This window comes from Galeopterus variegatus, unplaced genomic scaffold (assembly GCF_000696425.1).
Source record: "Galeopterus variegatus unplaced genomic scaffold, G_variegatus-3.0.2 Scaffold14, whole genome shotgun sequence".
NCBI classification, from domain to species: Eukaryota; Metazoa; Chordata; class Mammalia; order Dermoptera; family Cynocephalidae; genus Galeopterus; species Galeopterus variegatus.
Genome location: NW_007726125.1, coordinates 308132 through 330022, shown reverse-complemented (window position 1 = coordinate 330022; position 21891 = coordinate 308132). Strand labels below are relative to the sequence as shown.

General features: G+C 44.5%; 1 protein-coding gene across 2 annotated transcripts in view; it reads left to right on the top strand.

Annotated features, from left to right (window-relative positions):
• The window catches only part of AP3S2 (adaptor-related protein complex 3, sigma 2 subunit), a 54990-nt gene extending 38360 nt beyond the window's left edge, over nt 1-16630 (top strand). For both annotated transcript variants that reach the window (XM_008563420.1, XM_008563482.1), the window contains 2 exons: nt 10725-10832; nt 12503-16630. In XM_008563420.1, coding sequence (XP_008561642.1) covers nt 10725-10832; nt 12503-12631 — 237 coding nt within the window. In that variant the 3' untranslated portion in view covers nt 12632-16630. The remainder of the gene's footprint in view (nt 1-10724; nt 10833-12502) is intronic.
• Nucleotides 16631-21891: the final 5261 nt, after the last annotated feature.

The following is a 21891-nucleotide window of genomic DNA, read 5'->3' as shown; positions in this document are numbered from 1 at the left end:
GTACGGGGGCGACACTGAGGGTTGCGATCCGTTGCCGGACACAGAAAAAGACCAAAAAAAAAAAAAAAAAAATATTGGGGATCACTGCCAAAAGGAGGAAGCTGAAGCCACTTAACTTCATATACAAAGACCTCCATGAGCTCTCCCAGCCTGCCTTTCTAGCCTCACCTTTTGCCATTTCTTGCTTTGAACTTTTTGTTCCAGTGACACTGAACTATTTGTATAACTTGCCCTTAGGGATGTTATAACTTTGTAAGTTTGTGACCCAGCATGTAAAAGGAGATCAGGTGGAATGAGGCCCACGGCCACTCCATGGCCACATGAACAGTAACAGCAACTGTGGGAATGAAAGGAACAGGCCACAGGAACAGGAACTGTGGGAATGGAGATCGTCTCCTTAGAAACAGATTTGTAGATCCAGGAATGGCATTTGGAATTTTTTTTGATGGTCAAATAAATTGTGCTTTGTATCTGCCTGCCTGCCATTTGGCCAGATTAGGCAGAGTTATTGAATCCCAGGGTAGAAGGCAGGGACTTGTTCTTTGTTGCTCCAGAGGACACAGGTAAGGTCAGGGGATGGAAATGGTTTGATGCATATTGTGGCTCAATACACATAAGAACTTTCTGACAGTTATTGCTGCTCAGCAGTAGACTGGGCAGCTCAGGAATGGTGTGAGCTTTTTTTACTGAGGTGAAAGAGCCAAAGGATAGATTCTGGCAATGGGAAGGAAATTGGACAAGGTGACTTTGATTATAACTACCAATTATTATTATTTTTTTTTTGTCATTTTCCAATTTAACTAACATCCATAAAGTACTTACTGTCAGGCACGTAATAGCTAAGTGCTTTACATACAGTTTCTCATTTATTTTCTGCATCATCCTTTTTTTATTCTTAGAAAAGGCCTGGCAGCTAAGAGTTCTGGTTCTCATTTTACAGGTGAAGAAACTGAGGTTTAGAGATAGGAAGCCCAGTTTCTCCAAGGTCACACAGCTAGTAAGTGGCAGAGCCAGAATTCAGATCCTGGACTCACTGATTCTAGGCCTGTAGTCTCTATACTGCTATGTTGCCTGTTTAGTTCCCTCCTGCTTTAGCATCCTAGATGTGGAAAAAGATGTATTTAGGTCATGTTTTGTTAGTAGATAACCAACCAGGGAGAAGATAAAATTCAAGAGCACAAGGCCTGGATTGTTTTCTGTACTCAGTACTGATCTTGGCATTTGGAACCAGTACTGCAAAGAGGTAGGAGATGAGGGAGGATAAAACAGTAGACTTGGGCCGCCCGGTGGCTCACTCGGGAGAGTGCGGTGCTGATAACACCAAGGCCACAGGTTCGGAACCCATATTGGGATGGCCGGTTGGCTCACTGGTTGAGCGTGGTGCTGACAACACCAAGCCAAAGGTTGAGATCCCCATACCAGTCATCTTTATATGGGAATAAAAAAACAAAAACGAAAAAAAAAACAGTAGACTAGAAAGAAAAAGTTCTGCTAGAACGTTTTTTTTTTTCCTTTTTGTCTTTTTTTTGTGACCGGCAACGGATCGCAACCCTCAGTGTCGCGCCCGTACCGGACCAGGACCGGCCACGGGATCGCAACCCTCGGTGTTGCTCCCGCCCCTCGCTCAGCCAGTGAGCGGCCGGTCTGTATGTGGGATCCGAACCCTCGGCGGGAGCGCCACCGCGCTTCCCAAGCGGCGCACTATAGCAGTGCACCACCGGGCCGGCCCCTAGAACATTTTTAACATTTAAAAAAAATTGTTTCACAGAGAACCCTGACTCATAATAGGAATTAGTTTTTAAAAACAGGAAGTGATAACACGCAGTGAGTATACTTTGCTACAGTCAACTATACACACACTCAAAGAGCATAAAACGAAGCCAGTGAGTGAGTGATCCTTTTATTAAAAAAAAGATGAATTAGTAGAGCATGGAGAATAATTGATGAGTTACTAGGTAATTTGCCATTCCCTTTCCCTGGATGTCTTCTCCTCCATTTACCAGTTAGTTTAATGCCCTCCCTCCTCTGAACTAACATAGCATTTTGTACTTGCGTCACGATACTTATCACAGTCTTCCTTTTATTATAGTTAATTCTGTACATGTTTTATCTTCCTTTCTTGATTTCTAAGCCCTTTGAGGACAGGGTCCACTATCTTATCTTTATTTCCTCCTTCCAGTTCTTAACATCTTATGATGTTAAGCATATTTGAAAATAGACATTATTAAAGATTATATTCTTTTGGTGAAAACGAGTGAATGCATTAAACCTAACACATTTCCTTGTGTGCAGTAGGTACAGTGGGGTCACATACAGACATTTAACTTACTCAACTCTATCCATTTGTTCCCCTGAGAAAAAAGTCTAAACACAGGATGATTCTGCCCTCGATTCTACTCAGTTAGTGTCTGCCTGGAATGAGTGTGAGATGGAAGATTCGGATCTGCTCTTCTTTACCTGTCATGTCCCTCTCATAAGCATCTTAAGGTGCTTACTGTGATTCTAATGCTTAAAACAAATTTTCAATCTGTGTGGTCCCTAAACAAGCCAGCCACTTCATCTAAAGAAAAACCAAAACAAAACACAACAGTGATCGCTTCTATTGCTGGAGAAAAAATTAGCTGTGTTGTACTACATAGGTGATTTAAGGAATTTGGCTATGTATAGTTTCCATCTTACTTGGTGACTTTACTACTTCTTTATACCTTATGTTAGATGAGATTCCACTAGATTCTTTCATTGCTAATTGAAAAAATGTTGTACGATCATGTGAATGAAAGAAAAAAATCAAGAAGGAAAGAAATCAAGGGCTAGGAATTGAGTCTGGTGGAATTTCATGACAAGAAGACATCTGGAGAAAACTGTGGAAATGTCTAGTCTGAAGACCAAAGAAGATCATAAAAGTGGTGCAGGAGACTCTAATAGCAGGTGAAAGAGAAAAGCATAACTTTACAAAGCAGATTGCTTTCTTGGACTGTTTTCTTTACTTTAGCAGAGCTGCTTAGGACGAGACAACTCTGTGTGCCTGAGAGTTCCTGAAGGTATCTCAGTATTATGGTACAGTTCATTAGTTGATATTAACAATGAGTGGCAAAAACCAAATTATGGGGCCGGCCTGGTGGCGCACTGCTACAGTGCGCCGCTTGAGAGTGCGGTGGCACTCCCACCGAGGGTTCAGATCCCACATACAGACCGGTTCCCGCTCACTGGCTGAGCGAGGTGTGGGAGCAACACCGAGGGTTGCGATTCCGTTGCCGGTCCCAGTCCGGTACGGGCGCGACACTGAGGGTTGCGATCCGTTGCCGGACACGAAAAAAGACAAAAAGGAAAAAAAAAAAAAAAACCCAAATTATGTTCAGAATATTCTAAGTCACAGGAGTGTGTAATACACTTTTGAAGGTTTCCATTGAAATGATTTAATGGTGTTTTAATGTCTCCCTGGCTAGAAAGTGAACTTCTCAGTGGAGCCAAGTATGGGTAGTACTTCATTGTGTGCTCCATATTGTTCATTGTAGTTATACCAACATAAACATCCAACCAACAGTTGTTGAATCTAATCACCATATGATCATTTTTAGGCAAAAGAGATGCAAGTCAAGCCACAGGGAATGGGGATGGATAGTTTTTTGTATGTCTTAAAACACTCATAAAACATTGGACTTTGGAATGAAAGTACGGGTAAGAGAAAAAGCCGTAAGTTACTGGCCTCTAGAAGGCATTTTTATGCCTTCTTCCTCTTTTCATTTCTTTCTAAAAGGATAATAGAGGAACTAGAGACTGACTCTGGGGCAAGATGACTCTCAAGTGATTTTCTTTCTTTTTTCTTTTTTTTTTTTTTTTTTAAAGATGACCGGTAAGGGGATCCTAACCCTTGACTTGGTGTTGTCAGCACCACGCTCAGCCAGTGAGCAAACCGGCCATCCCTATATGGGATCCGAACCCGGGCCCTTGGCGTTATCAGTACCACACTCTCCCGAGTGAGCCCCGGGCCGGCCCTCAAGTGATTTTCTTTCTTTTTTTTTTTTTTTAAAGATGACCGGTAAGGGGATCCTAACCCTTGACTTGGTGTTGTCAGCACCACGCTCAGCCAGTGAGCAAACCGGCCATCCCTATATGGGATCCGAACCCGGGCCCTTGGCGTTATCAGTACCACACTCTCCCGAGTGAGCCCCGGGCCGGCCCTCAAGTGATTTTCTTTCTTTTTTTTTTTTTTTAAAGATGACCGGTAAGGGGATCCTAACCCTTGACTTGGTGTTGTCAGCACCACGCTCAGCCAGTGAGCAAACCGGCCATCCCTATATGGGATCCGAACCCGGGGCCTTGGTGTTATCAGTACCACACTCTCCCGAGTGAGCCACGGGCCGGCCCTCAAGTGATTTTCTCTTTCCCTATCAGTGCTGAGTCCACTCAGTGTGTTTGTACCCTTTGGCTCATTAAGAGCCTCCACACCCTCTAGCATAGACAGGAAAATGATACATACTGCATCTCTCAGGAATCTCTTCTGTACTTATTCTCTGAAGGCCTTTCCTAGGAATTAATGAAATCAACCAAGCCAAGAAGGGGTACAAAAAATTATCAGCACTCAACTCTTACATAGTAGACTAGATATCTTGTCAGTGATTAACAATTCTTTTTCAAACTGAAGCATTGCAATATTGGCATCCTCACATTCTAATACAAGCACTGTGACCATGCTTTTCAATATTTGATGAGTGTTTTATTGTCTTCTGTGTGGTAACAGTTACTTTAAGAAAGATGGAAGTAAGAAAAAAAAAAAGATGTAAGAGTATGAATAGGCAGTAGGAATGTGAGCCCCTGTTGTTTGTGGTACAATGAGCCTTTGTTCCTACAATGCAAAACACCTGGGAAGGGGTTGATCTAGGTTGAGGTTTCTATGGATGTGATTAAACTTACCAAAGGTCGGTTGTGATATTTTCAGATCTGTTTATAGCAGTATACTGGTATTGTAATTATGTAATTTAATTGAATAATATAGAGATAAACCAGAAGTGAGAAAAAAGAATCATTTTATGAAAACTATAACTGCTTTGGAAGGGCAATTTACTTAAAAACAGAAGTGAAATTGAATTAGGTTTGAGTAAGATAACTGTAGAGGCTGGAGGTGGAGGGATCCTAAAAACCTAGAAGGATTCTGGGCTTACTGCTTCACAGGAGTCTTGAGTTTTCCTTCTTTAGGAAACCTAGAAATTGTAGATGATGCATTCTGGGTGAGTTTCATGCAATAATGGCATAGAACCGTAATCAGCAGTAAAGATCTTCTTGGCCTAAATCAGAAGTTTGTTTATAGTGTGGTAGGCTTGGACACTGGGGGAGAAAGTCACAATAAAAGTCATAACTGTATCTTTGTGTTACTTGAGTTGCCAGTTTTGAATGCTGTCCATGGCTCTCAGTTATTGAAGGTGAGGAAATCAGTATTCTTATTCTGCCTTCCTCCTTTTTTTCCCCCTTCTCTTGCTAATTTTTGCTAGCTGTAGTTTTCTACATTGTCAAGGCATATAGCATAGATGTTCTATTGTCACCCTAATCCCATTTTAATCCTACCATTAAGCAGCTTCGGTGCTCACCATGTCTTTCTGCCATAGTTTTTCCAGTCACCCATTGGTTGGCACAAGTGTTTCCTTTGGTAGATTCCTCAAGATGGACTCAGGAGAGCAATATTCTCCATTCTATTACTCTTGCTTGACAATTGACTGGGTAGAAAACCCTTGAGCCATACTTTCTCTCCTTGAGAATTTTGTAGGTATTGCTCCTTTTTCTGCTAGCATTGAATTTTAATGTGGAAATTTTCCAGATTTTTTCCCTCTTTTAAGTAATTTGGTCTTTTTGCCTGGTTGCAGAAATCCAGAAACCTTATATAAAAGGTGTATCTTGGCACTAAGTGTTCGGGGTCTGTTTTCCCTGGGATATAGTGCACCCTGTTTTGATATGTAGATCCCAGTCCTCTTTTAGTTCAGAAAAATCTTGAATTCTATTTTTATGTAATCTTTTTTTTTTTTTTCATGGCTGGTTGGTGTGGGGATCAGAACCATGACCTTGGTGTTATAAGGCTGTGCTCTAACCAACTGAGTTAACTGGCCAGCCCCTCTTAATGTAATCTTTATGAACAAATCTTTACATGTTTTTCCCATTCATGTTACAATTTTCTTTTATGCAGATGTTGCATCTCCTTTGCAGTCTTCTATAACTGTTTTCTCTCTCCCTTTTAGCTCTTTTTTTTGTTTCATTTACTTTTTTCCATTTCCCTCCTTTTGTTTCTTATTGTGTTTTTAGCAGTGTCTTTTCTCCCTTTTGTTCCTTCCAGTTTCACCTTCATTTCTGTGAAAGTTTTTTTCTTTCCACTTCTTTTCGCTCTGCAAGTGTATGTCTTCTCTTCTTGTTGTATCCCTATCTCTGCCATAAGTTCTTGCATTTCTGCTTTGAGCTCTTGCTTCATAGAGATAATTGTTTCATTAAGTTTTCTTTTTTTAATTTTGCAAAATATTTTATTACAGGGCCGGCCCGTGGCTCACTCGGTAGAGTGCGGTGCTGATAACACCAAGGCCACGGGTTCGGATCCCATATAGGGATGGCCGGTTCGCTCACTGGCTGAGCGTGGTGCTGACAACACCAAGTCAAGGGTTAAGATCCCCTTACCGGTCATCTTTTAAAAAAAAAATTTTATTACAATTTTATTTGCTCCATGGCAGCATTCATTTTTCCAGCGTGTGGTCTTAGTCTACCCTTTGGTTTTCCTGTTTCTTTCCTAATTTTTTTCTTCTTACATCTTTATATAGATCCTGTGCAGATTCCTTTTTTATACTCATCTTTAAATAGGTGAGTTTTTTAGGGACAGCTATTTGTAGGATGCTTGTTTGGGGGAAGTGCAAGGAGTATGTTCCAGGCTGGCTGCAATTGTTCTCATGATTTAGGGTTCTGGATAAGTTCATTTACCCTTTATTTCTATCCAGATAATAGAGATAGACATCTGTAAGTATTTCCACAATGCAAAGGCCATCTTCCTGGCTGACACAGAGACCAATTCTGTGAGGCAGCTATAGTTTGTCTATGTGGCTTCTCATTTAGCCCTAACTTCAGTACAGGAAGTTATTGCCTTCCAAAAATAAGGATTGGTACCAGAGAGTGTGTCCTTTAACCTACAGGAAGTATAATTTTGCAGGATTTTCTGAGATCTTCAGCTCCCATGTCCTCTCTGTAACATTCTTTCTTCTTTTCCTTCTGTGAAGCAAAGGAGTTCTTGCCAAACATCCCTGGATTTTGACAGCTTTTCCACCTATTTTGGAGTCTGAAATTTTGGTTATCTTTTAGTTTTATTGAAAATGGAGTTTGCATTTTTAAATTATTTCTCCTTTTTGCATTTGGAACACATTTTGAATAGCATTTCAAAATGCTGACTTTATGATGCAATGTTCAAATCAGAATCTTAAATGACTTTTTCTATTAACCAACCACTAGTTCCTACAACATCATATATTAGATGTTCTACTATACCTTCTTCATAAAGCCTCCACCACCACACTGTCATCATCTTCTAAGCCCCTAAATTATAAGGAATATGCTACTCAGATGTATGAAAAGACTTTTATTAATTCAATATGCCTACTCTGCACTGGGCATTGTTCTAAGTTTGGAGATAAAGCATGGAAGAATTCATGTAAGGTCTCTGACGCACCAAAGGCGAGTTCTAAAATGATTCCATATGGACTAGAGGTAAGGGATGAATAGAGTGGAAGACAGAGTTTGGGATTCTGAGGAAGTGTGGTGTGAAGGATAGAACATGAACTCTGGAGTCAGGCAAGTCTAGATTCAGTGCTCAGTTCTGCTACTAATATACATACATAACATCAGGATTGTTTTATTGACTTCTGCTCATATATAAAATGTACCCGTTTTCTCATATATAATATGAAGATTACATTACCTCCCTCAGATAAATGTTGTAAAATTAGAATAAGTTACACAAAGTACTTGGCACATAGTAGTTACTCAGCAACTACTGCTTTCTACCTGTAAAGAAGAGGTTGGTTAAACAAAAGAAATAAATACTAGAAGTACTGGTATAGAGGCCTATTTTTTTTTCTTTTTTAAAATTGTAGTAAGATATATATAACATAAAATTTACCAGCTTCTCTATTTTTAAGTGTACAGTTCTGTGGCATTAAGTGCATTCATGTTGTGCAACCATCCATCTCCAGACCTCTTCATCTTGCAAAACTGAATCTCTGTGCACATTAAACAACAATTCATCATTTCCCGTCTCCCCCCCAGCCCCTGGCAACCACTATTCTACTTTCTGTTTCTATGAATTTGACTACCCTAGGTACCTCATATAAGTGGAGTTATACAATATTCATCCTGTATTTCACTTAGTGTAATGCTGCCAGGGTTTATCCATGTTGTAGCATGTGTCAGAATTTCTTTTCTTTTTTTTTTTTTTTTTTTTTTTTTTTTTTTCTTTTTTGTCTTTTTTAGTGTCCGGCAACGGATCGCAACCCTCAGTGTCGCGCCCGTACCAGACCAGAATTTCTTTTCTTTTTAAGGCTGAATAATATTCCATTGTATACATATACCATATGTTGTTTATCAGTTCATCCTTCAATGGACACTTGGGTTGCTTCCACCTTTTGGGTATTGCAAACAATGCTGCGGTGAATATGGGTGTACAAATATCTCTTTGAGTCTCTGCTTTGAATTCTTTTGGGTAGTTGCCCTGAAGTGGAATTGCTGGGTCATATGGTAACTCTGTTTCAAATTTTTTGAGGAACCAACATAATGTTTCAAAAGGCCTGTTTGTAGATTGGGGAAGTGTAAACAGTGGAGTTCCCCAAGAATAACTTTAAAACCAGTTTTGTTTAACATTTTGTACATTATCTAAATATGAGACTTTCACCATTAAATTTCCATTTACATATAGATAATGAATAATTCATATTGTATAAAATTTAAGAGCACCTCATGAGAGTGTGTAGGTACAGAAAAGTGGATAAAAAGGCTGAGTGTGGGCACATGTAAGGGAATACACCTTTTGCATTATACTTCCTGGCAAGATCAAACGAAATATCCCTAGTTTCATCTGTTAGTGCATTCCCTCTACTTACTGTGGGCAAAATATGGAAAATTGATGTGCCAAAGAACTTTATGCATCAAAAATGCACAAATGTACAGACATGAAGAGCAGATGCATCTTTCTTCTGGACTCTTTATTGTCTAGAGTAAACTGGCACTTGACTCTAGACTCTAGACCAGTGCTTCTCAACTGGAGTAATTTTTGCTCCCAGCAGACATTTAACAATGTCCAGAGACATTTTTGGTCATCTCAGCTGGAAGGGTGCTGCTGGCATCTAGTGGGTAGAAGCCAGGGATGCTGCTGAACATGGCAGTGCACAGAACAGCCCCACAGCAGAGAATCCAGCCTAAAATGTCACTAGTACCCAGGCTGAGATACCCTGCTCAAAACCTAAACTACCTTCTCAGCCTTGTCTTTAGCCTCTCTCTTGCATAAAGCTGCCATCCCAGATAGACCCAGGAGCTCCTCATACCTGTCCATACACTAGCTGGATTGCTTCCTCCAGTGCCTTCTGCCTGAAATTCTTTTTCTGCGTCTCTGATGTCAGAGCCCAACTGCAGTCCTCCCTCTGTCTGTGTGAAGCTCGCTGGTATCTCCAGCCACTGTTCTCTTCCTTCTTTGACCTCCTCCTACAGGACTATTCCAATAATTTGGCTCTTAGTTAATAATACAAGGTGATACTTGCTGTCTTCCCAACTTAGCACCTCGAATGCCATGTTGATATGGTTAGATTTGAAATACGAATCGCCACCCCATATAGACCCTAGTGGGCACTTCTGACTTGACCCATCAAGGCTTTCCATGGCAGCTTTCCTGCCACTGTGGAGTACAGTGGTTGGGTCAGCTTTGTTCTGTCACAGCAGTTGAGTATACTGGGATTCAGCTTTGTTTTGAAAACGACTAGCTGAGTCGAAACTGAGCTCAAATGTCAGCCTCATGCTTAGAAAAGTATTTATGCTGAACCCGCTTTTTTCTCTAATATGAAATGAAGTGAGGGTGTGTACAAAGGAATGTATTATATTTTGTTCTGATCACTTCCCTCCAGTGGAGCACAGGCTGGAGGATCTATCTTAAGGTGCCTGGGACACATTCCATTTCAGCTGCTTGGATAGGGATTGTTCTGTCATAGCTGTACCTACTTAATGCCAGCTAGTATTGATGATGATAATATTAGTAATGAAAACCATCATTACTTATTTAGAACCCAGTATGTGCCAGGCACCAACCAGGCTGGGTGCTTTATACATGTTATCTCATCCAACCTTCACTACAATCCTGGAAGGAAGCTGAAGCACTAAATGGATAATTTGCCCGAGGTTACCCAGCTAGCAAATAGCAGAGCTGGACCATAAACAAGATCTGTCTGACTTCAAAACTGTGCTCTCAGCCACCACCTCACTGCCTTGAATGTAGCCAGGCACCTCTACCACTGTTGATGGAAGAGATTTGTGTTGTGACATGCTGAGGCATGGAAGAGACCCTGTGTGATCTCACTGGAGACGTGGATGTGCCAGGGGGCTTGGTGTCTGAGTTGTGAATCAGGACCTGGTATTATATCTGACAACAAAAGGAAACCTCAAGGGCTATATCTGAATATCTCAGAGTGCTCTGACCCTTCTTATTTTTGCTTCCCCTTTAGGTGCACTATATCCTCCAGGAGGTGGTAATGGGTGGGATGGTGCTGGAGACAAACATGAATGAAATTGTGGCTCAGATGGAAGCTCAAAACAGGCTGGAAAAATCCGAGGTAAGTAAACAGCTGTGCTCTTGCCCTGGCTGGATGGAGAAGATCTGGGCAGAGAGAGGAGGAATGTGTACATGAGTTAGTGTTAGTTTGTGTTGCTGTGGAACCTTAGGAAATGTTTTGTACTCATCTTCTTTCTTTGTTGAGTCCATCCAAACTGATTGATTTAAAGGTCAGCCCTGAAAAATAGGTAATGAGGTTTAAAATCTCAGACTTTCAGGCTAGAATTATGAATGGGAAGGCCAGATGGCAGAAGGTGGCAAACATCTCTGGCTTAGGGGATTATGGCCCATGTTTGTGGTTTGTAATTTCTCTTTTCATAGCCATGGTTTCCTTGGAGGGACCCAGAATCTCCTTCCCCGATTCCAATGTGGTTTCCTAGTTTGTGTGCCATATGAGTCTTAACCCCCCACAGCCATTTCTCATGGTATCTTTCAGACCTCAGAGTTGCCAATTTCCTTATTTCCGTTAGCCTTATAAAAAGCTACAGTAGAGTTTAGGCTGGGTTTGAAAGTAACATGCCCCAGTCCACCCCCACACAGTGCTGGGCATGATACAGATGCTAACAGTAAACTCTGTCCTATCCTCCTGAGGTCTCTCCATCCCCTTTCTCAGCCTTCCTAGGGTGCACAGGTTACAGGCATACACCTTCACGTGTGGCAGAAATAGCAGAACAAATTACTTCTTTAATTGTCTGAGTGTCTTAAAGATTTTCTTTGCATTGTGTAATGGAACTTGATCTTGCGAAACCAGGAATTCTTTCTCTGAGGACTGGCAGTCCTGCTGAAGAAGCTTTTCCAGACCACAGCTCTTGTGGCAGCTATAGTTCTTTTGGAAATGCAGGCTGGGACGCTTCCAGGAATAGTAAGTGAGTCAGAGGCAAGGGGTCTGGACACCAGAAGAACTGGAGACTTGCTGGGTGAGGGTGGAATTGGAGTCAGCATCCTGAAAGTAGTCAGTAGGGAAAAAATGATTTTGAGAGAGTCTTTGTCAACTTTTCCCCTTCTCACCTCACTGGGAGTAAGCTTGGAAGGTGGGGGTTTACCGTAGATGTCTTCACTCTGTGTTTTGTTACCAGTCCTTCTGTGTTGGTGGTACACCCCACCTCCTAAGTGTCAGTGCCTCCCAGCTTGTTGCCACATGACGTTTCCAAAGCCAGCTGTTTTTTATCTCACAATATTAGTTGGCAAGCAGTTGCTGTAGAGCTGTGACATTCTCTTTGCTTTTAAGAGTTTCCCTATGACTTTGCAGTTGGCTGTAAGAGTCTTCAGTCTCTTGAAGGGATTTTGTTTTGTTTTGTTCGTGATCAGAATCGCGCCCCTGATACTTACTATGACTTGGGTAAAACATCTCAGATAATTTCAACAAACATTTATTGAGTACCTGCCATGTACCAGGCACTTTTAGATTCTGGAGCCATAAAACTGCATAAGACACTGCCTTTGAAGAGCTTGTAGTCTACCTGAAGCACAGGCTTTGGATCTCTATACCAAATCTCATTCAACCTAAAGATTGTTTTGTTAGCAACCTTTGAGGAATAAGGAGGAAGAATTAAAACTTCTCTGTGTGTGCTCAGTTTGGAATTTTTCTTTCTCCTGTTGTTGTTTTTGTTTTAAGCATTAAGCAGATGATACTAAGAATTTGTCTCATATCCACCTCTCATTTCTCCTCAGGGTGGCCTTTCAGCAGCCCCTGCACGGGCTGTGTCTGCTGTGAAAAACATCAATCTGCCTGAGATTCCTCGGAACATCAACATTGGCGATCTCAACATCAAAGTCCCCAACCTGTCCCAGTTTGTCTGAGGGTTGAGGATTGGGCTGAACTGGAGTCTAAAACAAGCAGAACCAAGCAAGTCCAGAAACAGAACCATTTTGAGCCTTCGAAGAGTCAAGCCTCAGGATCCTGACCTTTGTGTCTGGGGAAAGCCATTTGGCGTGCAGTGGGGAAGAGATTCATATTTACACTGCTCGGGTGTGCTCAGTTCTCACATGTGCTGCCATGCCATCCTCTGATACACATACTACTGCAGCTGTGAGGGGCCCCTGCCTTCTTCACTGGGGACTTGGCACGCCCAAGCCACTCACACCTTTACCTCATGCACATGGCTTCTCCCAGGGATTGGGGACTGTATTGAGAGGCCCACCTGCTTCCCAGAACCCCACCACTAGGACCGAGCATATTCTCTGACTATAGTCTTCATGCTTAGCACCACAGGCGTCTGAGGCCCTGTAGCATTTACTTGCTGGCAAGGCGCCATAGGTAGAAAAGGTTTGGCCCTTCTGATTTGGGGGTGTAGTGAATGGCAAGTAAAGACAGGATTTCATGAGAACCATAGTCACCTGCTAGCTCTACTAGGGTTATTATACCTAGAATCCTTTTGCATAGCCAAGCTTTTTGGTTACCACCTCCTGCAGAATACGTTTCCCCCATGGCATAGTCCCCGTTCTTTTCCCACAGGTGTTCATGTGCAGGACATAATCCAAATCACAAACCTTATGCATGCCCACCACATGTCTGCTGATAGGGAGAACACACACACACACTGGGGAGGTCCCTCCTCACACAGGAGAGGCCCTATGTCCAATGGCAACATGTGGAACATCCCAGAGTTATGACTCTCCAGGTTTAAAATACATTATCTTCATGGGAACAGAAGGTTCAGTTGCTGTATGATGAATGATGAGTCACCTCCATAAGAAACCCACTGTCACCTGTACCAGCTTCTGGAACATGAGAGCCTGAGCTGGGGCACCCGTTCAGGGACTGGACACAGGAAGTGTGCTAGCTGAGACTGGTGGCAGTGCTGCATCTTCTTGCCAGTGGGAAAGGGGCCTGCCTCTCCCTGAGCTCTGCTTGCAGGCATGTCCTGGTCCCTCAGATGACATTCCCCTAGAGCTCTGGAGACCCATAAATGCTTACATGTGATAGGAGTCTGTCTTCCTGTGGTTAATTTAGAGCTAAAACTGCTTGGAGTAGAGCCTCTTGCTTCTCCACTGTCTTGTAGGCCAGGTCTCAGGTACAGTGTTGAGCTTCCTCTAGATGAGGGAGTTGACTGCACCTTTCCTTACGGTAACGTTTCCCAGCCTAGGGACCTCTGGGGTCAGGGACCCAGACTGTTTCCTCATGCCTGCTGACACTGTTGCAGAGCGGGTCTGGAAGTGCCCAGCAGCACCATGTGTCAGGGTTGATCAGTGCTTCCTGTGTTTCATGCCCATTGTCCCCTGCAGCATCTTGTCCTCACTCTTTCAGGACCTCTGGATAACCTTGGAGGTGGGCAGTGTTGATCAGAAGGTCCCTCTTATCTTGGAAGAGGGAAATGTTGATGAGTAGATCTGATGTCAAAATCCCTGATATTCTTTTGAAGGGTTTGATATATATTTTTTTCTTTTTGGCAGACAATTCAGCACATTACGTTGTTTTCCACATTTGCCAAATGTGAAATGGGAATAAAGGAAGGAAACCAATATTTATTTTGCAACCTACAGTAAGATGGCATGAGCAAGACCTTTGACAGTCCTTACAACAGGCATTCTTATCCCCACTTTTCAGATGAAGAAAGTAGACTCAGAGAGATTAAGTAACTTGCTTTTAGGTCACACAGGGCTGAGATTTTAGACTATCTGCTCATCCGACTCCAAAGTCCTTTTATTCCTCATTGCTTAAGGTGACTTCTCCCAATTTTTTCATCTTTTTTTATAGAAAAGGAGACTGAGTCTCAAAGAGATTGAATAACTTCTCACAAACTGATAAAAACAGACTTAGTTTTCTAAGGTAGCCAGTGACCACATCATAGACTGTAAGAGCTGAAGGGGCCTCTGCGTTCCTCCATTAAACTGAAGAGGAAGCTGAAGCCCAGAGTTACGTGTTGTGTTGAGGGTCACAAAACTAGAAGGAAGTCGTTTTTCTTGGTTTCATTTGCTATGTGGTTTAATGAATTACTGCAGAACAGCCACATGTACTAAATTTCCTGGGACAGTCTTGATTTCCAAAGTTTTGCCTGCCAGAAACCAATGGTTCTCCCAAAACATTGACTGGTCCATTAGATTCAGAAGTGAGCATCCAGGCGACATCCCACACACCACTTCTTAACATGGAATACAGCCTCAGCCTGGATTTTTATTTGATTGTCAATCCCTTTGGTCAATCCACAGATGTTCATTAACTACTCGAGGTTGCCTGCAAATCCAGCTAGCTTTCTTTTCTATTATCAGCAAAGCCATAAACAACTTTTTATTTTTAGTAGGTAAAGAGGAAATCCTCATTGGCCTTTTTTTTTGGAGAAGGGTACAGAGTTGCTGCTGAGAGATGTCAGTTATGAAAATAGGGGCTAGGTTTGAATTTATTTTAGGAGTCATTGGCCTTGCATGGTTTATACTAAGGACTTTGTGAGATTGTATAGAATACTGGGTCTTCGGTGCTCACTGCCACAAATTAAAATCTAAAGTTCTTCCATTATGCAATTTCTGTGTGCCTGGTGTGGGCCAATCTTAGTTCTAGGCTCTGAAGATTGAGAGAGAGAGGAGGCTCTGCTTCGTACTGTTGTCTCTGTGAGGATCTTTGACAGAGTGCTCCAATTGTTGGGATATGGGAGGCTCACTGGCAGCTGAATTTGTGGAGACTGGAGTCAGTGACTTTGTGATATATGGAATATTTAAAGGACAGTACCCATTTCCCAATCCTAGCTGACCATATCATGCCCTGCTGGGTTATGCCCTGAACAGCCCTTCTTCCTCTAGCCCTGACCATGACCCTGTGCTTTTCACATTGAGGATTAAGTCAGGATATGTTGAATCCTCTCAAATTCCCATTTATTCAGACTTCTGCGACACAGAAAGCCAGCCCTGTCTGATCCCAGCTTCATTAGAAAAGAAACCAGGGAAACATGACTAAAACCAGGTTGCTGGCTAAATCTTGTCTTGTGGACCAATACTTAGTAGGGAGGTTTAGTGTGGCCCTACGTCCATGGCTTTCCAAATAGGATACAACAGTGATTTGTACATGAAAATAAAGATCAGGAGCAGGGCCTAGTCCAAGTTTTAGCAATAGTCAAGATGGAGAGCCACTGAAGTATGAAAGAGACACAGATTTGTTGGCTCTAGCAAATGTCCTGATTTTCAACCTCCCAATTCTTCCCCACCACCAAGAGGGTGCATGTCTCACTGTGTGCTAATTGTTAGTGTCCACCAGCACTCGTACACCAGCACATGGTTGGTGCTCAGGTTGGTGAATGTCTGTCCTCAGAGCTAAAACTGTTCACCCTCTTGGGAGCACTGGAGGGTACTACAGCCCCTTTTAGGGAAGTAGTTCCATGAAAATGATTAATCCTTTCCAAAAGACTTAAAATTCTTTCCTATTTCAATTTTTCCTTTCAAAAAAAGAAGTACATTTATATAGTTGCTACTCTGGTAGCAACAAGTGTTTCCAGTTTAAAGGATTAAGAAACAAAGTCCCTGGATTTTTATTACCAAGACTGAGGGTATATCTTCCTGAAAGTGTGTGTTCCATTTGACCTTGGTGGTTGACCTCAGCCATCCTCTTCAGGGAGGAGAGGCCATCACCCCTATAAAGAGCACACCCCCCCCTTAGCACTACCTATCCTTGCCCAGCCTTGCCTTTCTCCATGCCACTCTGACACACTATGTTTGGTTTTTTAAGTTACTGTCTGTTTCCCCTTACTGGGGTGTAAGTCTCTCAAGGACGGGTTTGTTTCTCCTGTTTAATGCTGTATCCCGTCTGCTATGAACAGTGCCTGGTCCACACTGCTCAATAAATAACTGGAATGAGTGAATGGTTGAGGCAAATGGTAATTCGTTTTTACAGTCTCATGCTTATGCTCTCCATGGCCTTGTGCTCAGCACTTTGGGAAGGACAGCCAGGGTGATCGCATTGAGGGCAGGAAGAGGGGAGGAGCGGATGATGGCCTACAGAGGATGAGGGAGAGAGGCAAAGCTGATGTTGGGAGGTAGAGCCCACATTACTGGTGGGAATGGTGCTCGAGAGGGGAGGAGGTGGTTTGGGAGAGGAAGCGATCAAGAGTTTGGCTGTGGACATGTTAGGTTGGAGTTGCCTGAGAGTATTTCCAGACAGCCAGTTGGATAACAGTAGACAGGAAAGGAAATGAGTGTCCATCCCAGAAATGGTAGTTGGGACCCAGGGAGGCGAGTGCCATGGCCAAGGGATGAGAGGGTTGAGGACTGAGCCTGTTGGCAGAGAAAAGGAGCATCTAGACAGTGGAGTGACTTCAAGTCCAGGGAGGACTTTCAGTGGGGAAGGGCACTAAGAACAGGTGACCTTTTGGGCCTGCAGCTGCCCCAGTCAAGCCCACCAGGTAAGCCAGCGAAGTCAGAGAACTTTGAAGGAGTGGCTGTAGTGTAGGGGTGGGGCAGGGTCCAAACCATGAGGTGGTTGTGTGAGAGTGTGGGTCACAGTCCAGTTCTGCATTGTACAATCAGAACCTTTGGAAGATTCGGTTTTCTCATCCATAAAGGGGGGGGGGGTAATGATAATTTCTGCCTCCTGGGGTTGTTGTGAGGATTAACCAAGTTAACTGGTGGAGACCTCGAAGGGCCCAGTAATCTCTGGCTGCTGTCCCCATTGGGACGTTTGCAGAAGGAGTGGGAGTTGAGGAAGTAGATGGAGTAAGAAGTTTTGTGGTGCTGGGAAGGAGAGAGCCATCAGTATCTTGTGCTCAAGTCCTGGCAGAAGGGGGAGGGGAAACGAGGGCAGTAGAAACCAAGGTGACCTCAAAGATGGTTGCTGCTGAAGGCCCATCAGTGGGGTCTCATTCCCATATCCAGAGGCACCACTAGACAAAGCTCTAGGGGAGGCGTGAGTCTGCAGGGAGTGAAGATTTTAAGATGAGGAAGGTTTGAAGGCGTAGAAGAGCAAACCTGTATTGATAGGACCAAAGGGAAGAGGAGCCCAGAACCCCTTTCCCCTGGAGCCAGGAGGGACATCAGGCAATCCCAGCAAACACAGTGGAAAAGAGGCCAGCGTTTGGTGAGGACCACGGTGAGCAGGCCTGGGTGAGAGTGGGGGCTGTGTATGGACTTCATACTTCCCCATGAGAAATGGATCTTTGGGCCTTCCCAAGAGCAAGCGTTCCATTTTTGTTCAGCTCTGATATCAGCCTGACTTCCTGGGAACACTTGAGAATAGGGATACCCCACTCCACCCTCCTTCTGTAGACTGGGCTGTCACCTCTTTCCCCCTGGGTGAAGGAGGCGCAAAAAGGATTACTCAAAGCCCATTTCTTCTGAGCAGTGAGAAGCCCTGAAGGGGTTAATTTTCAGGAACCCTCAAGAGAGAGGCATTTCTCCTTGGCAAATTAACACTGAACTGGGGTTCTTTCTCAGTATTTATTCTCCAGGCCAGAAAGTTACAGAAAAGGAACATAGGTGGAGTTATGGCTAAGTATAGTTTAACAGTAGAAGCTGGTAACAGCGAAATAAAGTGACATTCATAATGCAATTAGTAAAAAGTTAAGGTGGTCCACCAACAAAAGCTTGTTCTTTTTTTTCCTTTTTGTCTTTTTTCGTGACCGGCAACGGGATCGCAACCCTCGGTGTTGCGCCCGCACCGCGCCCAACCAGTGAGCGGACTGGTCTCTATATGGGATCCGAACCCTCGGCAGGAGCGCCGCTGCGCTCCCAAGCACCGCACTCAACCGAGTGCGCCACTGGGCCGGCCCCAAAAGCTTGTTCTTAACAAACACTTTCTTTCCCTACAGCAATTTCCTTAGCATATTTGCATAGCAATCAAGCAACTTTCTTAACATATCAATCAGTAGGTTAACTTGTACCAAAGACATCTACCCTTTGAGCCAGCAATTTTGCTGTGTTACAATTCTTTATCTACAACAGAGACTTTAGCCCGGGGAAATGTTCCTGTCTTTTGCAAGCTTAACATTTCTATGTGTCATTTTTAAAAGTTAGGCTAAACCTGGGCCAGCCCGGTGGCGCACTGGATAGTGCGCCGCTTGGGAAGTGTGGTGGCGCTCCCGCCCGAGGGTTCGGATCCCACATACAGACCGGTTCCCACTCACTGGCTGAGCGAGGCGCGGGAGCAGCACCGAGGGTTGCAATCCCATTGCCGGTCCCCGGTCCGGTACGGGGGCAACACTGAGGGTTGCGATCCGTTGCCGGACACGGAAAAAGACAAAAGACAAAAAAAAAAAAAAAAAGTTAGGCTAAACCTGAAACTACAGGGCTTTGGAGGGTAGGCCCTGTGAAATACATTTGCTTTACTAATGTTAGTGCTCTCGGGGCCGGCCTGTGGCTCACTCGGTAGAGTGCGGTGCTGATAACACCAAGGCCACGGGTTCGGATCCCATATAGGGATGGCCGGTTCGCTCACTGGCTGAGCGTGGTGCTGACAACACCAAGTCGAGGGTTAAGATCCCCTTACCGGTCATCTTTGAAAAAAAAAAAAAGACATAATGTTAGTGCTCTCTACACTGGGCCACAACTTCAAGAGGGGCAAGCTGGAGGTTGTCTTCTGCATTGCTGAGAATGGAAATCCTTTGCAAAGGTACAGCTAAAATGGTTTGAAAGAGTTCCAGGTACAGTTTTCAAAGATAAGTCCTTTGGTCTCCTAGACCGAGGTGATATTCAAAATATTTACTAACTAGCATGGCTCAGGCACTGACCAATCAGGGTGGAGGTACCAGATTTTGGGATGGGGTTTACTAGTGGTACATGTTGACTCTGCTGCCAGGACCCCTGCCTCTCCTGAAGGAATGGGGAGAGCCCAGCAGGCTGCCACATCTGGGGGCTGCTGTGACCCAGTCCCTTGCTTATCTGGGCAAGACAGAGACAAAGCCCGTTGGTTGCATGTGTGGTTTGGTGAGTCCACATGCCTCCTCCCACTGGGGTGCTGTGGTTGGAGGGACAGATGCCTTCTCACACCCCATCTCTCTGGACCCTCACAGGCTGGCTGCAAAACTGGGAGCTAAGGGGGAGCCACAGTCCAGGGCACTTCCTGCTGCCAAAGATCACCACTTTTGCCCTGGGCAGCCTGGGAGTGAAGGTTTTCTCCAGCCTTCGGCTCAGGGGAACTTGGCACTTCCTTGACCCCTTTCCAACCCTCTGAATGTCTCCCCAGCTGGTTGCAGGTCATGGAGTAGCTGCAGGCCAAAGGTCTAGGAAGTAATCCTTTCTTGCTAGGAAAGTATTTTTCTCACTGAGGCAAGCCAGGATTCGAACTGCCAACTGCTAAGCTAGCTTTTCCAGAACTTCCTTCATGTGGCTGGGAGGTGTGGCTGGACCTGTCCCCCCAGCACCAGTCAGTCCATGGGAAGGAAGCTCCCACTCAGGTGCTGGACTAAGCTCTTTGGGGACATATTCAGCAGAGATGCCCCTCCTGAGTTTCCCAGCCTCTATCTTCCTCTCCTTCACCTGTTGGGCTCTGCCTTGGCCCTAGGAACTGCCAGCCCACCTAGCAGCTGTTTAAAGTATGTGATGATACTACAGGGTTGGAAGGAAATCCCTGGGTCCAAATTCTATGCCAAACAGGCAAGAGTTACAGTAATATTATCTGGCATCACAGCCTGAGCCTGGCACAGCTTGGCAGCCTGAAGTGGGCCCTGCCTGTCAGGCCCCTTCCTGAGCTGCAGAGCTCGGGATTACAACGCTTTCTCGTCAGTTCACCCCACTCCCAGACCAGCCGAGCCCTGCCTAGCTGCTCTGGGATCCCCTAGCCCTGGAGAGGCCACAGGCTCCACGCCAGGCCCTTTCTTCAGGTCACACACCTCCCCTAGCCTCCATGGGTCCTCAACAGGTGGGCTATTTACTCTGTGCCACGTCCCCAGTCCCTACTCATCCTGTGTAGCCCCAAGTCTAAGTCCTCTCCCTGGGAACTGGCTGCCCACCAGCCCCAGATCCTGTTTGACAATCAGCCGTCCTGGAGCCCACATCTCACTATCATGTTCCTCCACCTGCCTGAACAACCACAGCCCCTTAACTCTCTCTCTGCCTCCCCCTTTGCCTTCTTAAGGCCCATTTCATCACTCAGCAGCTGAAGAGAACCTTCTAATGCATTAATCAGCCCACCTCACTCCCCCGCAGTCTTTAAAGCTTTCCAAAAGCTTCCCACCAGCCTCAGAACAAATACAAGGCCCTGTGTGGCTGGCCTCCTGCCTCTGCGCTCATCTTGTACCACCCTCTGCCTCGCTCCCCCCTCTAGCCACACTGGCCTTCATGCAGTTCCTTGAACATGCCAGGTCCATTCCCACCACTGGGCCTTTAAAGCTCTTGCTGTCCCCTCCACCTCTGTCTCCAGGTTTTCCTCCCTCCTCATTTCATTTGGGTCTCGACTCTAGTGACACCTTCAGAGGACTTCCCAATCTGGCCAGCCCCCCCCCCCAATTTCCCCCCCCCCCATTTCATTTGGGTCTCGACTCTAGTGACACCTTCAGAGGACTTCCCAATCTGGCCAGCCGCCCCCCCCCCTTTCCCCCCCCCCCATTTCATTTGGGTCTCGACTCTAGTGACACCTTCAGAGGACTTCCCAATCTGGCCAGCCCCCCCCCCCAATTTCCCCCTGCCCCATACCCCCACTTTATCTGTAGCACTTGTCACCTAACATGATAGTATATATAATGTCGGCTGTGTCTTTTTCACTATTTTCTTTGCTGATGTGCTGCTGGTCCCTACCACAGAGCCTGACCCAAATTAAGCTACAAATAAATAAATGACTGTTCAATGAATAAATGAATGAATGCAACTTCTTCTGTTTCTCTCTCGACATTTATGAAGCTCCGCACTCAGCTTTGAGGGCACGATGCACTGAGGGGTGGGAGTCATGGAGCCTGGCTTCTTAATCCTCTGTGTCATTTAGCTGCCTACTTCTAATTAGGAATAGTATATGAGCACAGCCTTATAACACCAAGGTCACGGGTTTGGATTCCTGTACTGGCCAGCCACCAAAAAAAAAAAGACCACCCACAATCTAATAATGCGCCTTAAAGAACTAGAAAAACAAGAACAATCCAAACCTAAAGTTAGCAGTAGGAAAGAAATCATCAAGATCAGAGCAGAACTTAATGAAATTGAAACCCAAAAAA